Here is a 23,689-nt window from a genome sequence, read left to right as displayed (position 1 = left end):
TCATTTGTAAAATATAAGTGTTCAATGAGTGGCCATGGACGCACGAATCGAACATGGTTTACACCCAAAAGAGCAAATAATATACAATTTCACAGCTTTGTAGCAAATAGATTGCTTCTGTTTATAATGTTAGTAATTTGCACCTGTTCAATCAGGCTTAAATTTGAACGGGATAAAGATGAACACCTTCTATTTCCCCTCAGAATTCCCGATACATGAAGACTTTCTCCAGAGGTTATAACATTGATTGGTGTACACAATATAAGTTTTACAGTGAATTGTTCAAGTAAAGTGGGGGTGGAGAGTGAACATTCAACGTCAAGAGAAGGGTTTGCATTGGATTGAGGAAAGGCACTTGCAGGGAAATTGGGTGAGTGGCAGAAGCTCTGGTTGAATGGTGGTGGTTAAACATGCACAATTTTACTTTCTTTCTTCTTGGGAGTTTCAAGAGTGTTTTATGTTATCTGCTTTGTGTGTCATGTAGCTGGAGAGAAGAAGGTCATCACTAAAATTAAACTTGGGGACTGATGTTGAGAAAATCATTTTCCAGTCACAGTTTGTGCTCTAGCTTTGAGGAATTCTTGTTGAAATGGCATCAGCAAGAATGACATGTCCTAGAAACGTTAACTTAATATGTTGTGGCAATGACACTAACAGTATAATTTCTTACGTTTAGCTTTAATTAAGACCTTCTGGTTTTAGTAAAAGTACGTATATAGTATACTAAAGACTTTCAGCAACCACTCTTCATGCATTGGTCTCTGGTATCATGCACATGTTTGCCCCCCCCCCCCTCCCCCGCTACAGCTTGGGGCATGGGTCAGCCCACTTCAGATTGTGGTTTCCTTCACTGTGTGTATAGCACTCTGCTCTTTCACAAGGAGCACATGCACATGTCAAGTAGTTCCTTTCAGTGCCAGGGACTAGTATGGCAACTTGTGCTTCTTTAGACCAAAATAATGTTGGTGTTAGCCATTTTTAGGTCTCGGCTAGCGAAGGCTGTGCTTGCGCAGTCTCGCTCGCGAGATTTAACGTTTTCAAGAGTGGGGCTTTAACCCGCCCCTTTTTTTCCCTCTTCTCCATTGGATGGCCTCTTAAATGCTGGTCAGCCATTGGAGAAGAGGTTTGTCTCTCCAAACAAGCCCCGTTTTTTTCGGATTCGTGGGCGTGTTTTTTTGATTTTTTCGCTTTTTTGAAGCCCCGCCCCTTTCAGCCCCTTTTACACGTGGTGGGCGTGTTTTGTTTTTTTTTTAGCGTCGGAAGATTCGTCCATTTTGTGCGCGGTCGGAGCTGACGTGGGGTCGCCTCTTCCTTGCTGCTGGATCGGTGTTTCAAGTCCGGTGAGTACAAGCATTAAGGCAACAATGTTGTTCCTGCTTGCATTTCACATGGTTCACGGGCGGCAGAGAAGTAACGGGACTCTGTCTTTTCCTTCTTACTAGAAGAAAAATACAGTGTACGCTTCTGCTCTGCCGCTTCAGCTGCCCCCCCCACTCTTTCCCATCTAAACTAGGTGAGCGTGCTTAGAGCATGCACGGGATCAGCCGCTCTCCCCGCGTGCGCGTGCCCTCCCTAGCATCCAGGGCGCGACGCTCGCGTCCCTTGCCAGCTCGTCGCGTGTGCTGTAATTGACAAGGCACCGCTCGTGATGAAGTGACAGGCCTCCCCGGATTGCCGTGTAGCGACAGGCGCCGCCATTTCTCTATCCTGATAAAACGCCGCGTCAATATGCTTAACAAGCTTCCGGGGCGACGAAAAGGTTGCGCAGTCTGTAATTTACAGAAAAAACATTCCAGACTCGGTTTTTAGTGTTTCCCGTGTCCGAAAACCCAGAAACATAACCGAACATGCCACCTGGTATTTGTTGACATGTTATGTTCCGAGTACGATTCTACCGTGATGTTTTTATTTGTTGCAATTAGTTTGCAAAATGAACACTTCCGCAAATAGTATTGCGCGCCACATAAAGGACATTCAAATATGTTTGCCTATTTACTGTGTACAAAACAGGAGCAGAACTTACTCAAAATGGAGTTGTTAACTGTGAAGGCCTAATAATGCGCCAAGTTAAATATTAAAGAGGGAAATTATGGGCTATAGCTGAAACAGCTGAAACCACAATACACAGAAGCAGCGAGCCTTAGTTCTCCCAGGAAGATCTGCGGGGAAGGCGGTCGATGGATCCCTAAATTGGACGCAATCGCCGTTCCTGCAGCCTGGGTTGGCAGCTGCTACATTTGCAGGCCCGGTTCATTATTTACCCATAATGACCATCAAGCGCCAGTCAAAGTCGGATCACCGCAACTGTCAGTGGCTCTTTTAATTACCCTTGTTTGAATTCAGATAAATATCACAATAGGACTGGCGTCTGCTAAAAGAGCAGCCGCATGTGAAAGAGGCGGACGGGCGGCCCAGGCAGGCGGGATAACGAGCGCTGTGACAAACCCCTACGAATCGAGGCGCATCGGCAGATCCTGCAAGATAGATATGCCAAGGAGAGGGAGGGCAGGTATTCTTTGAATGCTGCTTGGCTCGGCAGGGGATCAAACATACCCGACAGCATTCGGACAAGACACTCAGGGTCGGACTGGCCTACAGGCCAATCTGGCAGTGCCAGAGGAGCTGGTCTGACAGGTCAGAATGTGCTCCGTGTGTTTGGCTGTTTGTGGGCCTGTTCTATTGTCGATTTGCCCAACATTACCACAAACATTGCCTGCAACGAGCACACATGAATGCAGTTCCCCATACTTATCAATATTCCTATACAGCTCCTCTTCACAAGTTCAAAACTGCCCCAATGTACAAATGCGGGCCATTTTTTCATGATCGGATTTGCTAAGGGTTTGGGGGCACTTTTATTTTGGTTCCTGCCGCGGTCTAATTTCTGTCCCAATACCACCAAAAAGCAAATATTCGAATTTTGTGCTATTTTAATGCACCTTGTGTTTGCATGAGAGCGCTTAGGTCTTCGAGGCGTTGCTTGTGTTCGCCTCTCTGCTAGCTGGACCTGTCCTTGACCAGGGCTGTGTGCTCCTCGGAGCTCTTCATTGGGAGTGTTTGGCAGTTTGTTTGAGCCGGCAGGGGCGGCTCTAGGCTCATGGTGGCCCTGTGCAGGGAGCGCAGGTAGGGGGCCCCGGAAGAGGGGGTCCGGGCGGGGCGGAGCTCAGGAAGGTGTTTTAATAAAACATCCAGAAAAGGCATTAGATGACCAGTAACATGGTAACAGAAATACGACGTTTACTTTTTGAGTGCTCATCACTTGGATACTTTGTTCTAGAATCTAGGTCTCTGGAGGGACCCCTTTCAACAAGAAAAACACGTTGTGCGTCCGTAAGAGAGTTCGGCCACAAAGCAGGATCCCTCCAATCACATAAATCATATTCAGAACACGGGTCTGTAACATGGTCTTGCTCTTTGGCTTCCTTTTCAATACCAGCATCATCCGTCTGTAAACTCTGAACCTCCTTCAGAATGCCAGATGTTGTTGGACCGATGAATGATGTTTCAGTTTCTCTGTCTGAGGGTCTTTTGTAATAATCCTCATCCTGAGTTGGTAATTGCTGCATGTTTGTATCAATTTCAGAGTCACCTTGTTCATTTTCATTGGTCTGCTCATGAGTATCATTCTTCTCATGGATATCATCATTGTTTTGTTCTTCTTTATGGTCGTCAGCGCCTGTTTTACCGAGTGCGTCAGCAGTACTCTGGCCAGAGGATTCTCCATCTTTAGGTTTCCCTTGGGTGTTAAAGTGCAGGATTTCTCCTTCCTGTGACACTACGAAAGCCTGCTGAGCCACCTTTCTCTTTCGTTTCGAATAACCAGATTTGTGTACTCTAATTCTCTTCATTTTGCTTGCAATGCAGCGGGCGAGGCTAGCAGTGGGTAGGGAAAAAAAGAAGACAATCAGCAGTGGCGGCTGCTGAAAGATTTTGATGTGTCATTTTTATTTTCTTGCAAAAACAACAGTTGATGGACAGAATGCAGAACAATGTCATACATTCACCCCAGTACAGAGATCTGGGCCTAAATCCATCGTTTTTTTGCTCACCACACCACCCCAGTTCAGACATGGCCATATGCAAATCAGCCTTGACCCTGTGCCTCATGGGAACAGTCCAGCCCAAACTGCCAAGCCATGTCTTCCCTGGACTACACAATGAAGGACCAGCATACCTTAATGAACGAGTGAATTTCCACCAACCTACCAGGAAAATATGTTCCAGAACCATCTCTCTAGAAGCCACCTAATACAGCCGCTGATAAAACAGTGGAGGTCGCTACTTCTCCCACATGGCAGTTGTAGGAGAGTAAGGTCTGCTATCCTATGGTCACCCCAAATGTTTGCTTTTTGCTTCACTGGTTTTTGACATATTGAGGCTGTGGGCCTGCTAATCAGACCCCCAGCCTGCTGTTCTCTCTAACTAAATTGACACTATGCACCCTAGGTGCATAACCAATTGGGATTGGATCACCCTGTGAGCCCCTGTACCAGTGTACACTAGGTACCCAGGGCATTGGTGTATCTAAGGCCTGCCAGGGGCTGAAGCATGTATTATGCCACCCCAGGCTTGGCCTAGCAAATTTGACACAACTGGCTGATCACTCAGCTGGGGTAAGTTGGTGTAACCACCTCTTACTTAGGTGTAGTATACCTATACCTAACCTTAAATGGGGCACATGTTAACCTATAAGTCACTCCTATGGCAGGCCTTGACAATCCTGAAGGCAGAGTGCTTGGTTCCATGTGAGATGGTGCTCTGGCATGAGCTGAGCCTGTCTGCAGTGGTCGGAACAACTTCCTTCTACCGTTTCCAGATATCGTCATACCATATACTCTTAAGTGCATTATGAACCTCGCGGTTAAATGCTATCTTTGGTTTGGCTTTATCAAAACATGTCGAGTAAGGTGTCATACGAATTGGAATACTAACCCCTCGCCAATTCTGGCGACGGGGTTAGCATTCCACCCTTCTAGAGGGACAAGACATGTACAGTACCTGAAACCCGGGTAAAATCAGACATAGCCTCAGCTCCACAAAATGGATGCTGCCACCACAGACACAAGTCTGCCCTCCTGCTGCTGGGAGTCCTTCCAGCTTGGGAGACGTGGACAAAGGGTTTCCTGCCAGGGGAGGTGCGAGCACCACCCCAGACAGGATTTTGTATATTGGTCTGGTAGGGCTTGAAAGGAAACAGACATGCCTGAGGCTCACAAGGAGCCTCGGTGCATATGCCAGTTCAAACCGGTCCTGGGGCACACCAGCCCCGGACCTGGGGCGAGCTGGACAAAGGATTGGGGGTGTAACCACCCCCCTTCCTGGTCCCACCCTTAGGGAGGGACCTAGCAGGTAGTCCGGCCCCTAGAATCCGCTTAAAGGTAGGAGCTGTGTCCTAAGACTTCAGACATCCTGGAATCAACTTACTACAAAGAAGAAGACGGGAACTTCGACGCTCTGCTGCACAGAGGACAGAAGGAAATCTCCCCTATGGTCAGGGAGTGACCATCTTGCTAACGCAAGCACCAACCAGCTACTCGACGTCTGCTTTGCCGCCACCTCCTGCTGGAGCCCGAGCCCAGAGCCCGACAAGACCTGGACCTCCAGACCTCTCACCGCCCGATCCACAGTCCCTGCAAAGAAGGAACCCGTGGAGGCACCGAGACACGTGGAGCCAGCCATCTTGAAAGACCCATGACAAGCTGCAAGCGCGACAACAGAGGCTCCCTCCAAGTTGTGCTTTGGGTCCTGAGAAGCCCAACATCCGAGCAGCATCTGCACCAAAGGTGAGCCCTCCAGTATCTCCACGATCTGCGTGGGGCCCCTCTGCATTTTGCACCTCGACACGCCTGCCCGGTCCCTGGCCCGTTGGCTAGTGGCCATTTTGGCGACCTAACTTGAAATCAACGACGCTGGTCTGGTTGCTCCAGACTGGCCCCAGCTGCTCTCCAAAAGAGCAGCTCCTCTGACCTTGCTGGTCAGAACCATCAGCTTTCTTTACTTTCCACGACTCCTGCTTTGCCAAGGCTTGTTTGCTTCTTTCGAGTCGCCGACACCGCCGACAGCGAGAGCCTGCGTGGGACAGCTCGTGACTCGACTCCTGGACGTCGTCGACCTTCAGGGACCACGTCGCTGCGGAGACAAGCTACACCTCATCACCTGTTTGCACCCGACATCGCCTGGTACCTACCTGGTGCCACGCCGGTCACTGGCTAGTGACTGTGAACACTGTCCCCTCTGCTTTCAGGTCTTCTACAACTCCGATCCACCCTTGGATCCAACGCAGCTCTTCTGGACCGACCGCCTGCAGCAGCTTTGTCATCAGGCTCCATTGAATCGATAGAAGAAACCCGACGCACTTCGAGACCTATGCACCCGCTTCCTGTGGGTGAGGTAACGCTGGCACTCCGGTGCCCAAGTGTAGAGAAACATCTCTAGTGTCTGTGTTTTGAATCTTAAGTTCGTAGTCCATCCAGAAGACCCTTTCTGCAGTAACTTTTAAACTTTTACGCACCCATTGAAAACCTATGGGAGCCCGCGTGTAACTTTCCTCACTGCACACGCGACCCGTGGACCTCCTGGTCACTAACTGAAGTTAGCTCTTTGTAGGCCCAGCGATTCTAGAGGCCCTAGGCCTTTTCCCTTTCCTGTTCGTGGTACTTATACCACTATTTTAGTATATGGTTTGAGTGGCCACCAGGGCCCATCCATATAAAGTGCAACTTCTGTATATTGTAATACTTTCTTGTTTAACGATTTGTGCTCCTGTGCTCATAAAGAGTCTAGGGGATACTTTGAGTAATAAATACATATATATTTTGAATATATATCTGTGTGGTGTCCTTTCATTGGTATAAAGGGGGGTTACATATGGTAAAACAGCCTGCTTAACACACTTTAACGAGTTTAGCCTCAAAGACTGCTTAGCCTACGCTACCACTAGGGCAGCTAGTCCGAAAAGGTTGACTTACAACCACACCATAAGGGTTGCTTGGCATGTGTTAGAATGGGGAACCCCTAGTTGGCACAGGTAGGTACTTGTGACAAGCAGTGGTCCCTTCTTCTATTCAGGGCGAGAGAGTTACCCCCTCAGAACAACCCCTGCTCACCCTATAGGTAGTGTGGCGCGAGCAGTCAGGGCTAAACTTCAGGGCGTTAGTCAGTTAAGCATTTATGATCACACACAGTAAACCACAATGATCCCCCACAAACGGACACCAGGCGTAAGTTGTATCAAAAATACGGATGCTTTATATAAAAGATTCTTTGTTACGCAGGCATGTACAAGACCATCAATAACGGTTGCGAAATGGAAGCCACAAGATGATAATTAGGCACTGTTCTTGTCTTTGGTAACTTATTCGATCACGAGCGCTTCACAGGGCTCGGTTGAGTCGGTCCAGTCACGATGATGCGCAGTGCACCGTGATACGGGGAAATCAGAACGTTGCGGACCCCGAGTCCGATAGAGAGTTCACTGTACCTGGGAACGTGCGGTGTGCTTGGACGAGTCTTCAGGAGAGATGCAGGTTCTGCACCTCGTGGGTCTTCCGGATCAAGAATTCAGCGGGCGGCTTTCGGTAGACAGGTGCGGCCCAGGGCCTCCGACACGGACTGTGCGGGAGGTCACTGCGGAGGGCGGCACGGTCAGACTCAGGCTGGGAGGTGAAGCGGGGCGGCCGGATACGTTACGACGTACGGGCGGCCGTCCGAGGCTGGATTTCACTTCCCCACTAGAAATCCGGCGGGAGGGCGAAAGGGCACCAAGCGCGCTCCAGTAGCAGGCAGGTGACAGGGAAGCGGGACGGCCAGACTCGTGGGTCCAGAGCGACTCAGGTAGAGCGGGGCTCTCGGCGAGTGGAGGCGGCCAGGCTTCTGGGTGTCACGGCCCTAGGAGGGATGCGAAGGTGCGCAGGGCACTCCGGCGGGAGAAAGCACACGGCTCGAATTCTCAGACGAGCGGAGACACGGTGAACCCACTGGTCCTGGGGTTCAGTTCAGGGGGCAAGCTCTTCTTCCAAGCCCTTGGAGATAGTTGAAGAACAAAGTGCAAAAGTCTCTTTCAGTCTTTTTCCTCTCCTTCCTTAGCAAGGCACCTACTGCAGGCCAGTCCCTTAGGTCAGGGAAAGTTACTCCTCCTTCAGCTTCTTCCAGGTCCTTCTAGTCAGGCAGAGTTCCTTCGTGGTTCAATCTGGATCTGATTTCTTAGGAGCCAAGCTCCTACTTTTATACAGGGATTCTTTTGTTCTTTAGCGCCAGGGGGCCTGGGCCTGGCTCAGTCCAGTTTTGGAGCACTCTGTTGTGGTGACTCGGCTTGTTCCTTTCAGCAGCAGGGCAGAGACATCAGCCGCTCCACAGGGGGCGGCGCCGGCTTTGTGGTGGCAGAGCACAGGTCTATCCAAGAGTCAGGGTGCACTCCTCCCACCCATCCTGGGGTAATCTCTCTACCCACCACCTGGCAGCCAACCTGTCTCCTGGAATCCCCCAGCCCTGCTCCGGTACTGTTGCTAGGCAGAACACACACACACACACAGCAGAGGCGGACTGAGATGGTTAGGCACGCAAAGGCTAACTTTCTAAAAGTAGCATTTGCAAACCCGGGGTATTAAAATAACCTTTACTAAAAGATGTACTTTATTACCCCGAGTTCAGGCATACTAAACATGACCTTCTACCATGCTCTCTGAGTCCACTGGGGTCACAGCGTGTAGCGATCCCAGCAGCCCATTCTGGCCTACGGAGAGCAGGTAGCCTTCAATAGTGAAAAACGAAAATGGCTGTAATTCACTACTAAGACATGCCACACACATCAGGGCATGTCCTACCTTATACCTACAATGCACCCTGCGCTTAGGCCTACCAGAGGGGTGACTAACATGTAGTTAAGGGAAGGTTTAGAGACTGGTAAGTGGGGACACTTGCTCAGTCAGCGCGACGGTACCAGACCGCGCGCAGGTTCTGCAGTGGCAGACCCTAGACACATTTTACCCCGCTGCTTCGGTGGGTGGCACAACCCGTGCTGCAAGCCCACTCGCAGCATTTGGATATACAAGCCCTTGGCACCCCTGGTGCACTCTACTAGGGACTGATAGTAAACCAAATAAACCAAACGTGGAAGTCAATTCACATAATACATTTTACCATAGGGAGCACTTGCACTGTGGCACTGGATGGCAGTGGCACAGTGCCCTGAGCAGCTAACACCAACACAAAAACACATTGAGGCACAGACAAAAATGGAAGGGTGACCCACGCCAATGGTGCCAGGTCTAACACGTGTCCCCTCCAGCTGAAAAGTGGGGAGAACTACCCTACCCCAGGGAGTTCTGCATCACTAAGGCGGAAAAACCTGGACAGACCGTCAGCATTGGCGTGATCTGTGCCAGGGCGATGCTCCACCGTAAAGTCCATACCCTGTAGGGAGATGGACCACCTCAACAGTTTTGGGTTCTCACCCCTCATTTGCATCAACCATCTGAGGGGCCTGTGGTCGGTCTGAACCCGGAAGTGAGACCCAAACAAGTAGGGTCTTAGCTTCTTCAGCGCCCAGACCACAGCAAATGCTTCTCGTTCTATCGCACTCCACCTTTGTTCCCGGGGGAGTAGCCTCCTGCTAATAAAGGCTACGGGTTGGTCAAAGCCCTCCTCAGTGATCTGTGAGAGAACAGCCCCTACACCATGCTCTGATGCATCCGTCTGCACCAGGAACTCTTTGGAGAAGTCAGGAGCCAAGAGCACGGGCGCCGTGCACATGGCAGTTTTCAGGGTGTCGAAGGCTTTCTGACAGGTGTCAGTCCATATCACTTTTCTGGGCTGCTTCTTCGAAGTCAGCTCTGTCAAGGGGGCACCGATGCTGCCATACCCCTTGACAAACCTCCTGTAGTACCCGGTGAGTCCTAAAAAGGCCCTCACCTCCGTCTGGGTCTTTGGGGGCTCCCAAGCCAGGATGGTTTCAACTTTGGGTTGGAGGGGCGCCACCTGGCCGCTCCCCACTTGGTGTCCCAAGTACACCACTGAACCCTGCCCGATCTGACACTTGCTTGCCTTGATCGTGAGGCCTGCCTTGCGCAGCGCCATCAACACTTCCCAGAGATGTTGCAGGTGTTCTTCCCATGTGCCGCTGAACACTGCAATGTCATCCAGGTAGGCGGCGCTGAACTCGGTCAGCCCCGCCAACACCTGGTTGACCAACCTCTGGAAGGTGGCAGGGGCATTCTTCATCCCAAAGGGCATCACCCGGAACTGGTAATGCCCATCTGGTGTAGAGAATGCGGACCTCTCTTTGGCCCCGTCAGTCAAGGCGATCTGCCAGTACCCAGACGTTAAGTCAAACGTGCTGAGGTACCGTGCAGCCCCTAACCGATCGATGAGCTCATCAGCTCTGGGGATGGGGTGCGCGTCAGTCTTCGTGACTGAGTTGAGTCCTCGGTAGTCCACACAGAACCGGAGTTCGGGCGTGGCACCCGGCGCTGCAGCCTTTGGGACCAAGACCACTGGGCTGGCCCAAGGACTGCTGGAGGACTCAACCACCCCTAGAGCAAGCATCTTCGAGACCTCCTCTTTGATGCAGGCCCTGACCCTGTCAGTTACCCGGTAGGCCTTGTGCTTCACAGGTAAGCTGTCTCCCGTATCCACATCATGGACGCACCAATTTGTGATACCGGGAACCAGGGAGAACAGGTCGGGAAACTGCCCCAGCAGCTGGCGGCAGTCACCCTGTTGCTCAGGGGTCAGGGTGGGTGAGAGGTTAACTCCATCCACTGACCCGTCTCGCTCTGAGGCTACCAAGAGGTCAGGAAGAGGCTCGGACTCCTCTTCCATCCCATCATCGGTGGCCAAGAGCATGCCCACTTCGGACCTCTCCAAGTGGGGCTTCAGTCGATTGACATGTAGGACCCTTAAGGGGTTCCTAGGAGACCGCAAGTCCACCAAGTAGGTGACAGAACTCTTGCGCTCCACAATCTATAAGGGTCCTGTCCACTTGTCCTGGGGTGCACAAGGCTCCACAGGGGCCAGGACCCACACTTTTTGGCCAGGTTGAAGCTCAACCAGAGTGGCATTCTGGTCATACCACCGCTTCATTTCCTCCTGGCTGGCTTCCAGGTTTGCCTCCGCAAGTTGCCTGAAACGCCTAGTCTGGTTCCGGAAGGCCAGCATGTAACTGTATACATTCTGGGGAGGTTTCCTGGGAGATTGCTCCCAGCCTTCCTTGACCAGACTAAGAAGTCCTCGTACTGGGTGGCCGTACAAAAGCTCAAAGGGACTGAACCCTAGAGACTTTTGTGGCACCTCGCGGTACGCAAAGAGAAGGCATGGTAAGAGGACGTCCCACTTACGCCTCATGGGCTCCTCGAGACCCATAATCATGCCCTTCAGGGTTCGGTTGAAGCGCTCAACCAACCCGTTTCCTTGGGGATGGTAAGGTGTGGTGAACTTGTAGGTTACACCACACTCTTGCCAAAGGGACTTCATATATTTCGATATGAAGTTGGTCCCCCTGTCCGACACCACCTCTAGAGGGAATCCTACTCGTGAGAAAATTCCCATCAGTGCCCGTCCCACCACGGGGGCCGTCACTGTCCTCAGAGGGATGGCTTCAGGGTACCGGGTGGCATGGTCCACCAAGACCAGGATAAACCTGTTGCCCATGGCTGTCTTGGGGTCCAGTGGCCCCACAATGTCAATCCCCACCCGCTGGAATGGGGTACTGACCACAGGGAAAGGTTGGAGTGGAGCTCTCAGCTTCCTTCCACTCTTGCCACTTGCCTGGCAAGTCTGGCATGTCCTGCAGTGAGTGTCAGAACTCCTGCGCATTTGGGGCCAATAAAAGTGGGTGACAAGCCTCTCAAAGGTCTTGTCCTGCCCCAAATGTCCTGCTAACGGTACGTCGTGAGCCAGCCCCAGTAGGAAGGCTCTGAACTTCTGGGGTACCACCAGCGCACGGGCTGACCCAGGTTCAGCAACCTTAGGCTCGGAGTATAGGAGGTCGTTCTCCCAGTAGATCAAGTGAGTTCCGGACTGGTCACCATTGGCCTGGGCTGCAGCCTGCTGCCGCATACCCTCTAGAGAGGGGCACTCTTTCTGCTCCCTGCAGAATTCCTCCCTGGTGGGGCCTCCTTCTTGCTGCCAATGGGTCAGCTCAGGCAGGTCCCCCAGTTCGGCTATCTGTTCCCCGGTAGGCTCCAGGGCATCCCCCTCAAGGTCTGCTTCCTCCTGGGCCGTGGGAACGTCAGGAGCCGGATTCCCGTGCCTCCCTTGCCCTCTCTCTAAGGCCGGTTCCTGGGCCTCCCCCTCAGGCTCCAGGGTTCCTTCAACACCCCTACCGGCTGCCATCGACCGGGTGGTCACACACGCCCAATCAGGCAAGCCCACCATCCGCAGGTGAGTCGTCTTCTCCACCTTTTCCCAAGGGGAGCTCTCCAAATCGTTACCTAGGAGACAGTCAACAGGCATGGCCTCTCTCACAGCCACTTGCAGGGTACCAGAGACCCCCCCCCACTCGAAGGGAACCTGAGCCATTGGACACTGACTCTCTGTGTTGTCAGCGTTGACAACACGGCAGAATGCGTGCGGGACAACCTGCTCTTGAGACACCAGGTGTTGCTTGACAGCAGTCACACTGGCTCCAGTATCTCTAAGAGCCCCCACCCTCTTGCCATTTATGGTCACCCACTGCCCATACTTTTGAGTATTGGGGGGCAGCTGGGCCTCAGCGACCATCTCACTGTCTCCTAATGAGACTAGGGTCATCTGTACGGGATCCCCCGCCCCTTGGACGTCTATCTCCCTCCCCAAGGCTACACTATTCACCTGCTTGGGGGGTGGGGCACCAGAGGGTGCTGGTTTACCATACAGGGGGCACTTGGGATCCACGGAAATGTGCCCCAGGTTGTTACACTTGTAACATCTGAGGGGCCCTCTTTGAACAGGGTTACCTGTCGGGGCCCCGGTCTGCTTCGGGGGTGGGGGTGGCTGAGAACCTTTCCCTTGGTTCCCTTGGGAATTACTTTGGGGCCCTTTGTAGAACTCCCTCTGTTTACCCTTGTCCCCCCCACTCTTCTGCTGGGGACCCTGAACACCTTTGGCGGGGCCTCCCACGGGACCCTTGTGGACCCTGGTGCTGATCCAGCGGTCCGCCTCCTCAGCAAGCTTCCTCGGGTTGGACAGCTTGCTATCGATCAGGTGTTGGCGTAGCTCAGGAAAACAATTATCCGACAAGTGCTCCCATGCGATTAAATCAAACAGCCCTTGGTAATCATCCACCTTGCTACCCTTCACCCACCCATCCAGCGCTCTGCAAAAAAAGGTCACATATTCTACATAAGTGGTACCAGGTTTCTTGGTGCAATCCCTAAATCTCTGTCTGTACAATTCAGGAGTCAACCCATACCTTGTCATAAGAGCCTCCTTCATGTGTGGATAGGATGTGTGGACATCAGAGGGGAGGTCTAGCAGTGTGTCCCGCCCCTCACTCAGGAACCTTCCCCACAACCCCGCTCCCCAATCCTTCTCAGGGACCCGGTGGGAGGACATGGCTACTTCATAGGCCCTAAACCACTGCCCAATATCATCCTGCTTATAATATTCTTTGACTACATCTTTAGGAATGTGCACCCTTGACTCTGTTGAATTGCTGCCACCAGAGGGTGAGTTGTCTAAACTCCTGGCCTTGAGATCCAACTCCCTCATTTTTACCTCATGCTCCATGGCCAGTTTCTGCCTTTCTCTCTCCATTTGCAGTTTTGCCATCTCCACCTCGTGTGCTCGGGCGGCACTCCTGTCGGCCAACTCCTCTGGCGACAGGCCTCTGCTAGGCTCAAACACACCTTCGGGGGGTATCACCTCCCGGGCATTCTCTGGGAACTTTGATTCGTGCCAGGCTCTCAGTGCTGTCACGTACTGATCCTTGTTGCTTAGTCCACTTTGCTTGATTCTGTACTTGGAGAGATATCCCTTCAGGACATCATTTGTGCACTTCCTCAGTGCCTCGGGCTCCCAATCGATGTCATCTACTCCAGAGAATACAGAGGGCGCTCCGCCTCCGTTGACTGAGCTAGGCATGGTTTCTTAAGGTGGAGATTTTTCTTTAGCAACAACTGTCACTCAATCTGTGGCTGCGTTATAGGTCTGCTCTACGTGGTGATCAATAATTCACTGTATGTAAATCATAAATGCAAATTCGAAATCCCACCGCTGCCACCAATGTTAGAATGGGGAACCCCTAGTTGGCACAGGTAGGTACTTGTGACAAGCAGTGGTCCCTTCTTCTATTCAGGGCGAGAGAGTTACCCCCTCAGAACAACCCCTGCTCACCCTATAGGTAGTGTGGCGCGAGCAGTCAGGGCTAAACTTCAGGGCGTTAGTCAGTTAAGCATTTATGATCACACACAGTAAACCACAATGATCCCCCACAAACGGACACCAGGCGTAAGTTGTATCAAAAATACGGATGCTTTATATAAAAGATTCTTTGTTACGCAGGCATGTACAAGACCATCAATAACGGTTGCGAAATGGAAGCCACAAGATGATAATTAGGCACTGTTCTTGTCTTTGGTAACTTATTCGATCACGAGCGCTTCACAGGGCTCGGTTGAGTCGGTCCAGTCACGATGATGCGCAGTGCACCCAGGGTACCGTGATACGGGGAAATCAGAACGTTGCGGACCCCGAGTCCGATAGAGAGTTCACTGTACCTGGGAACGTGCGGTGTGCTTGGACGAGTCTTCAGGAGAGATGCAGGTTCTGCACCTCGTGGGTCTTCCGGATCAAGAATTCAGCGGGCGGCTTTCGGTAGACAGGTGCGGCCCAGGGCCTCCGACACGGACTGTGCGTGAGGTCACTGCGGAGGGCGGCACGGTCAGACTCAGGCTGGGAGGTGAAGCGGGGCGGCCGGATACGTTACGACGTACGGGCGGCCGTCCGAGGCTGGATTTCACTTCCCCACTAGAAATCCGGCGGGAGGGCGAAAGGGCACCAAGCGCGCTCCAGTAGCAGGCAGGTGACAGGGAAGCGGGACGGCCAGACTCGTGGGTCCAGAGCGACTCAGGTAGAGCGGGGCTCTCGGCGAGTGGAGGCGGCCAGGCTTCTGGGTGTCACGGCCCTAGGAGGGATGCGAAGGTGCGCAGGGCACTCCGGCGGGAGAAAGCACACGGCTCGAATTCTCAGACGAGCGGAGACACGGTGAACCCACTGGTCCTGGGGTTCAGTTCAGGGGGCAAGCTCTTCTTCCAAGCCCTTGGAGATAGTTGAAGAACAAAGTGCAAAAGTCTCTTTCAGTCTTTTTCCTCTCCTTCCTTAGCAAGGCACCTACTGCAGGCCAGTCCCTTAGGTCAGGGAAAGTTACTCCTCCTTCAGCTTCTTCCAGGTCCTTCTAGTCAGGCAGAGTTCCTTCGTGGTTCAATCTGGATCTGATTTCTTAGGAGCCAAGCTCCTACTTTTATACAGGGATTATTTTGTTCTTTAGCGCCAGGGGGCCTGGGCCTGGCTCAGTCCAGTTTTGGAGCACTCTGTTGTGGTGACTCGGCTTGTTCCTTTCAGCAGCAGGGCAGAGACATCAGCCGCTCCACAGGGGGCGGCGCCGGCTTTGTGGTGGCAGAGCACAGGTCTATCCAAGAGTCAGGGTGCACTCCTCCCACCCATCCTGGGGTAATCTCTCTACCCACCACCTGGCAGCCAACCTGTCTCCTGGAATCCCCCAGCCCTGCTCCGGTACTGTTGCTAGGCAGAACACACACACACACAGCAGAGGCGGACTGAGATGGTTAGGCACGCAAAGGCTAACTTTCTAAAAGTAGCATTTGCAAACCCGGGGTATTAAAATAACCTTTACTAAAAGATGTACTTTATTACCCCGAGTTCAGGCATACTAAACATGACCTTCTACCATGCTCTCTGAGTCCACTGGGGTCACAGCGTGTAGCGATCCCAGCAGCCCATTCTGGCCTACGGAGAGCAGGTAGCCTTCAATAGTGAAAAACGAAAATGGCTGTAATTCACTACTAAGACATGCCACACACATCAGGGCATGTCCTACCTTATACCTACAATGCACCCTGCGCTTAGGCCTACCAGAGGGGTGACTAACATGTAGTTAAGGGAAGGTTTAGAGACTGGTAAGTGGGGACACTTGCTCAGTCAGCGCGACGGTACCAGACCGCGCGCAGGTTCTGCAGTGGCAGACCCTAGACACATTTTACCCCGCTGCTTCGGTGGGTGGCACAACCCGTGCTGCAAGCCCACTCGCAGCATTTGGATATACAAGCCCTTGGCACCCCTGGTGCACTCTACTAGGGACTGATAGTAAACCAAATAAACCAAACGTGGAAGTCAATTCACATAATACATTTTACCATAGGGAGCACTTGCACTGTGGCACTGGATGGCAGTGGCACAGTGCCCTGAGCAGCTAACACCAACACAAAAACACATTGAGGCACAGACAAAAATGGAAGGGTGACCCACGCCAATGGTGCCAGGTCTAACAGCATGGTACAAGGTGGTCACTTTAACTAGTGAACATCATATACCAGGCCAACTTCTCACAGCAGTGAAGACCTGAAAACCCTCCCCCTGCACCTCAGAGCCTCACCATCGCTCCAGCAGTTCAGGAAGGACCACAAGACCTCGCTGTTCAACCAACAAGCAGCATGATCCAGCAGCATGAATTCCACACCGCCTCGAGACCCTTATGTGTGAAGCAGCTGAGCTTTACAAACCCTGACTGATTGATAGTAATTACCCTTCCCACTACATGTATGACACATTATGAGGACTAGCCACATATGGAAGGTTTATTTGAAGAGTGTTATAAAACTATAGGGTAGATCATGTGACTTGGCATACAAGGTCTGTTTTCTCAGTCCACTGAGAACAGTAGAGCCTGGAGAATAGTTCATGATCTATTTGGGAAGTGACCTTAGCAGGAAGAGAGTAAGCTACTTTGAAATCATTGCACACAGAGACCTGTCTCAGTACGTCACTAACTGATCCTGAAGACAGCCTACAGGTAACCAAAGACTCGTCCACTTTACCACATTGTCAAAAGACAAAATACAATATATTTAATTAAGGTTTCTTGTATAGTGCCATATTCCAGCAACCAGTTCTGCTCGCTTTCAGAGCACCTATTAAACAAGGATTAATTACAGTGAGTCCTAAGGCTATGAAAAGGCACTAGAGGTTCACTGAAGCAAAATTAATGTGCAAGGAACATCCAGTCAGGAGACAACTTTCAAGCAGACGTACGAATCATTAGCACAGCGTACCAACGACCCCATGGGCCGTGGCATAAGCAAGGAAAATGGCCCCTTTGGCTGCCGCTCAGGAAGTAAAATATAGCAATTATCAAGGTTCAATGGGCCCCTGAGGGTTTTGGGTCTCAGTACCACTGTACTTGCTGAACCAATGGTAACTATGCCCCTAGTATGGACAGAGAAGGCTGCTTCACCAATTGCAAACTGAGGACTAGTTAAACTAGTTTTCTCTGCTAGTCACATGACAAGCAATGGAATGTAACTAAAGAAATGATCAAGAAGCCAGTCTCCTACCAAGGTCTCTGCAAAAGGGCATTAGATTGAGTTAACATGGGTAGGCACTGCCATCCTATTCCAGGCGTCCATCCATAGGTGCTTGCATTTCATGTCTGCCTCAACACCATATAAACAGACATAACCAAATGCCAAGTACATTCGAACACTCGATGTTTTAAAAGATTTGTGCTGGCAGATCCACTCATTAGATCACAAGTATCAGCTTCATACTCTGTTTTCATGATTGTTGATAAGTAATTGTAATCATTTTAATGAATCCTTAACATTACGTCTAACACCTCATACCCTGCTCTCCTCTTCCCCCCAATACGGCCGTGCCTCCCAAGTTACACCTCCAAAAGTCACCATGCCTCCCCTCAGCCACAAGTAAACACCGCCCCTGCACTCCTTACTCACTCTTCCCTCAACATACAGCGCCGATCTGTACCACTCCCTACCCCTGGCGCACGGTGACCACCTCTCCGACCCGCGCCCTCTCAGAGATGAATCGTGAGAGAGAGGCTCTCTCTCACGATTCATCATGCCCTCCCTTCCCATGACTACCAGAATACCTCCAACTCGCCACCTCACATGGCTTACCTCCACCCAGACCCAAAGCACACACCATCTACAATAACATCCTCACCCAACCTTCCCCACGCCCCCGGCTCCTCACCCCCACGGGCTGTGATACATTCCTACGCCTGATCTGCCCTCCTCCCCAGGGCTCCCCACACCCTCGTCCAATGGCTCACCTTCCCTCGGGTTCACTCTGCAGTGGCACACGCTGACCTCCTCACTCCCCCTCCCCATGCCCTGACCCTCGGGCTGCTCACCTCGCAGCTGGCACCAAAGGTTGCACACTGGCATTCTATCCTCTGCAAGGCGGCCTTTCTTGCCCAGGGTCTCTAGGCGCGCCGGTGCATGGCCTCGGCCGGTCTCGGTGCTGCTCGCTGCACGCCGGGCACGGGTGCTGCCACCCCTCCTGCCGCCAGTGATGCGTGGTGCTTCTGTAACCCCTTCGCTGCAGGACTCGCGGGCACTGCGCATGCGCGCGCATGCGAGCCTCTAGAGGTGCCAGATCTGGACTATTAAAACAAGCTCGATTCTCCTGGAAAAAAAGTTCTAAACAAGCACAAGACCTACCAGAAGAGCCCGAAACAAGGCCGACCCTACACAAAGACGAGACTGGGTCAGAAAGGAAAAGAGTATAAGAACAACCATTCAGCGTGCATCACATTGGATTTAGCACGCCTCAGTCGTTCATGCGCCAAATCCCTGTCAGGGGCCGCCATGAATATGTATTGTATCTGATTCCTCGTGGTGGCCCCTGGGGTTTGGTGGCCCTGTGCAGGTGCACAGCTTGCACATGCCTAAGGCCGCCCCTGGAGCCGGGGCTGTGATGTATGCTGTAGTTTCTGAGTGTGATGCTGTGCAGGAGCCAAGGACATGAGTCTTGTGCGACCTTGTCTCCAGCTTTATCTTATTTTACGTTTGATGCAGAGTGGCTCTGTGTATGTGGGTGGCTCCGTGTGTGTGGGTGCCTTTGTGTGTGTGGGTGCAAATGCAATAGGTCTCGCATTTGAGAGTGTCATGAGGTATGCCAATAGCTCTAACTTTAACAATGCCGAGACCATTGCATTGTAAATGCTTGTCCATGTCTTTGTTCCAGACAGCTCAGCGGGTTCAAGGTGTGTTTTCCACACCACATGCATTCTGGGTACAGAGATGGGGTTCACGTCTTATACTGAGTATGTGAGGTAAATCACACCTCACACTGGGCTCGGGGCACATCACACTTGATTTCACTGGTTATGTTGCACTCCCGCCTCAGTCCCAGATGTATGCGCTGCGCCCCGCTCTGGGCCGTGAGAGTACGTTTAGCGCCACTCGCTGGGGTCCTGGTATAGCGCTTTATACTTGCACGTGTCAAATGTCTGATAATCCTTAACCCTCTGTCATACACTTTCAGCTCTGCTGGGGGGCGCCGGCTCCGAGGAGACCACATCCCTGGGCACCCTGGTGGACTGCTGGTACGTGGAGGAGGTCAAGGGTCACGCGGGCTCCTTCGCCAGAGGTGTGTCTCAAAGGAAGGCCCTGATGTTGTTGCGCGATGACGTCCAACGAGCTGAGGCGCTAGACTTCACCGTGCCCCAGGACGTGGAGCCCGGCCTGTTCTTCGACGTGATTGGTGAGTTCACCTGTCATTCTGGAGGTGAATGGAACATGTGCCTGGTGAGTCTACCTATCACTGTATAGCTGAAGGGACTAGTGAGTTCACCTGTCACTGCGGAGGTGAATAGTGCAAGTGCCTGGTTAGGTCATCTGTCACTGTGGGGGGAGCTGAAGGGACTAGTAAGTTTACCTGTCACACTGGAGGTTGTCAAACGGGACTGGTGCTTGTGACTGGTGAGTTCACCTATCACTGTAGGGGTAGCTGAAGGAACTGGTGAGTTCATCGGTCAACCTAGAAGTGGTAGAAGGGACTGGTGCTTGTGACTTGTGGGGGGGATCGAAGGGACTCATGTCAGTCATTGGTGAATTCACCTGTCACTATGGGGATGTCTGATTCCTGTGACTGGTGAGTTCACCTGTCTCTCTAGGGCTGGCTGGTGGCTGTGTTTGGTGAGTTCATATTTCACTCTAGGTGTGGCTGGTGGCTGTGATGGGTGAGTTCATTTGCCACTGTAGGGTTGGCTGTGATGGGTGAGTTCACCTGTCACTCGAGGGTCGGTTGGTGGCTGTGATAGGTGAGTTGACCTGTCACCGTCGGGATGTATTTTTTCTGTGATCGGTGAGTTCACCTGTCTCTCTAGGGGTGGCTGGTGGCTGTGATTGGTGAGTTCATCTGTCACTCTAGGGGTGGCTGGTGGCTGTGTTTGGTGAGTTCATATTTCACTCTAGGTGTGGCTGGTGGCTGTGAGTGGTGAGTTCATCTGCCACTCTAGGGGTGGCTGTGATGGGTGAGTTCATCTGTCACTCTAGGGATGGCTAGTGGCTGTTATTGTTGAGTTAATCTGTCATTCAAGGGTTGCACGTGCCTGATTGGTGAGTTCACCTGTCACTCGAGGGTCGGTTGGTGGCTGTGATTGGTGAGTTCACCTGTCACTGTCGGGATGTCTTGGTCCTGTGATCGGTGAGTTCACCTGTCTCTCTAGGTGGCTGGTGGCTGTGATTGGTGAGTTCATCTGTCACTCTAGTTGTTGCTGGTGCCCTGTTATTGATAAGTTCATCTGTCTCTCTAGGGGTGGCTGGTGGATGTGATAGGTCAGTTCATCTGCTTCTTTAGGGGTGGCTGGTGCTTGTGATTGAAGGGACTCATGTCTGTGATTGGTGAATATACCTATCGGGATGCCTGGTGCCTGTGATTGGTGAGTTCATCTGTTTCTCTAGGGGTGGCCTGTGATTGGTGAGTTAATCTGTCACCCTAGGGATGACTGGTGGCTGTGATTGTTGAGTTCACCTGTCGCTCTAGGGGTGCCTGGTGCACCGTGATTGGTGAGTTCATCTGTTTCTCTGTGGATGGCTTTGATTGGTGAGTTCACCTGTCACTATGGAGATGTCTGGTTCCTATGATAAGCGAGTTCACCTGTCTCTCTAGGGGTGGCTGGTGGCTGTGATTGGTGAGTTCATCTGTCACCCTAGGGGTGGCTGTGATTGCTGAGATCATCTGTCATTCTAGGGGTGGCTGGTGGCTGTGATTGGTGGGGGTGATTAAAGGGACTCATGTCTGTGATTGGTGAATATACCTGTCACTGGGCTGTCTGGTGCCTGTCATTGGTGAGTTCATCTGTCACTGTAAGGGTGGCTGGTGCCTGTGATTGATGAGTTCACCTGTCACTCGAGGGTCGGTTGGTGGCTGTGATTGGTGAGTTCACCTGTCACTGTCGGGATGTCTGGGTCCTGTGATCGGTGAGTTCACCTGTCTCTCTAGGTGGCTGGTGGCTGTGATTGATGAGTTCATCTGTCACTCTAGTGGTTGCTGGTGCCCTGTGATTGATAAGTTCATCTGTCTCTCTAGGGGTGGCTGGTGGATGTGATTGGTCAGTTCATCTGCTTCTTTAGGGGTGGCTGGTGCTTGTGATTGAAGGGACTCATATCTGTGATTGGTGAATATACCTGTCGGGATGCCTGGTGCCTGTGATTGGTGAGTTCATCTGTTTCTCTAGGGGTAGCCTGTGATTGGTGAGTTCATCTGTCACCCTAGGGATGACTGGTGGCTGTGATTGTTGAGTTCACCTGTCGCTCTAGGGGTGCCTGGTGCACCGTGATTGGTGAGTTCATCTGTTTCTCTGTGGATGGCTTTGATTGGTGAGTTCACCTGTCACTATGGGGATGTCTGGTTCCTATGATAAGCGAGTTCACCTGTCTCTCTAGGGGTGGCTGTGATTGGTGAGTTCATCTGTCACCCTAGGGGTGGCTGTGATTGCTGAGATCATCTGTCATTCTAGGGGTGGCTGGTGGCTGTGATTGGTGGGGGTGATTAAAGGGACTCATGTCTGTAATTGGTGAATATACCTGTCACTGGGCTGTCTGGTGCCTGTCATTGGTGAGTTCATCTGTCACTGTAAGGGTGGCTGGTGCCTGTGATTGATGAGTTCACCTGTCACTCTAGGGGTGGCTGGTGTCTGTGATTGGTAAGTTCACCTGTCACTCTAGAAGTGGCTGGTGGCTGTGATTGATGAGTTCACCTGCCTCTGGGGATGGCTTGTACCTGTGATTGGTGAGTTCATCTGTCACTTTAGGGGAGGCTGTTGGCTGTGATTGGTGAGTTCACCTGCCTCTTTGGGTGGCTTGTACCTGAGATTGGTGAGTTCATCTGTCACTCTAGGGAAGGCTGTTGGCTGTGATTGGTGAGTTCACCTGCCTCTGGGGGTGGCTTGTACCTGTGATTGGTGAGTTCATCTGTCACTCTACGGGAGTCTGGTTACTGTGATTGGTGAGTTCACCTGTCTCTCTGGGGTGGCTGTGATTGGTAAGTTCATCTGTTTCTCTAGGGGTAGCTGGTGCCTCTGATTGGTGATTTCACCTGTCTCTCTAGGGGTGCCTGGTGGATGTGAATACTGAGTTCATTTGTCACTGAAGCTGTGACTCGGAGGACCTTTGTAAGTTATTGTAGGGTTGGGATGGAGTGAGTCCTACTTCGCCCTCTTTTACCACTTTTCATCCTCACCTGGCTCCTAAGAGGACACTGTGCAATGGTTCGATCTAGGATGGCTGTCTCCCAGGCTCCCACCCCTCAGTTCCCTATTAAAGGACAATGAACTCCTCATCCTCTTTCTAGTCACTTTATTTACATAACAAGGTTTACCTCCTGTGTCCCCTTTGTGCACCACCTCCCAAACTGTGTTCTCTCTTTATCCACATGAACTCTAACCCTCCCTTAAAACCCCTCTCCTAAGACACTTGCTTAGTTTTCAGAAGATCAGAATGTTTGTTCATCAGTTTTGACCTTGCAAATAGACACTGTGAGTCCTCTAGCTAGATGAATCAGGATGTCTATTTATTTAGCCTACAAGCCTGCAGTTAAAGACCTTCCTAACAATGTGTGAGCTCCTTCAACCAGAGACATGGCTGGCCCTCTAACTGTGTGAGCTGGAGTCTCTGTTACAGACATCTGTGCAGTTGCAGCTTGTCCTTCTCTGTCCACATTAATCTCTCATTACAGGATTAGTGTAGCCCGGGGTAGTGAGTTGACTTTTGGTTCTTGCATTCTTTGTAAAGCTGCCTCTCAAAGCTGTTTGTAAATCTCTGATTTTGTTTTCTCTGAATAATGTGTTCTACCCTTTCTGTCTTTATTTTGTGGTGTAAATGACTGGGGTGTTCTTTGCAATACATTCGGGTAGCACTTCCAGATATATATTCTGCCTTTTCTTCCCTTGTTTCAAGATTATGATAAAAAGCATGCACTCTTCCAGCCAAGCCAGACCTTTGGCTCGACTCGCCGTATTAATTTGCTGGCACACCCATTTCTATGTACAACTGGGGGTGGAGTAGATGGGCCGTCTGTCAAATGATCTGTGAAAGGCGAGAATGGAAACATGGAGCCCTGCTTACATGCACTAATTTCAGCTTTGGAGGCTGTGCACAAAAGGTAAACCTCGTTATGGAAGCACTAGCACGATAATCTGACTAATATTCAAGATTACAGGTAAGTACTA

The 23,689-nt window shown here is 51.6% G+C and overlaps 1 protein-coding gene across 1 annotated transcript in view; it reads left to right on the top strand.

Moving 5' to 3' along the window:
* Positions 1 to 23,689, top strand: part of TAPBP (TAP binding protein) — a 139,512-nt gene that overhangs the window by 35,594 nt on the left and 80,229 nt on the right. Inside the window, exon 2 of the mRNA XM_085622136.1 lies at positions 19,501 to 19,719. Within this exon, the coding sequence (XP_085478262.1) occupies positions 19,501 to 19,719 (219 nt within the window). The remainder of the gene's footprint in view (positions 1 to 19,500; positions 19,720 to 23,689) is intronic.

Source organism: Triturus cristatus, chromosome 1_1 (genome assembly GCF_964204655.1).
Source record: "Triturus cristatus chromosome 1_1, aTriCri1.1, whole genome shotgun sequence".
Lineage (NCBI taxonomy): Eukaryota > Metazoa > Chordata > Amphibia > Caudata > Salamandridae > Triturus > Triturus cristatus.
Note: the sequence above shows the minus strand (reverse complement) of the source record. Positions and strands in the feature narration are given on the sequence as shown.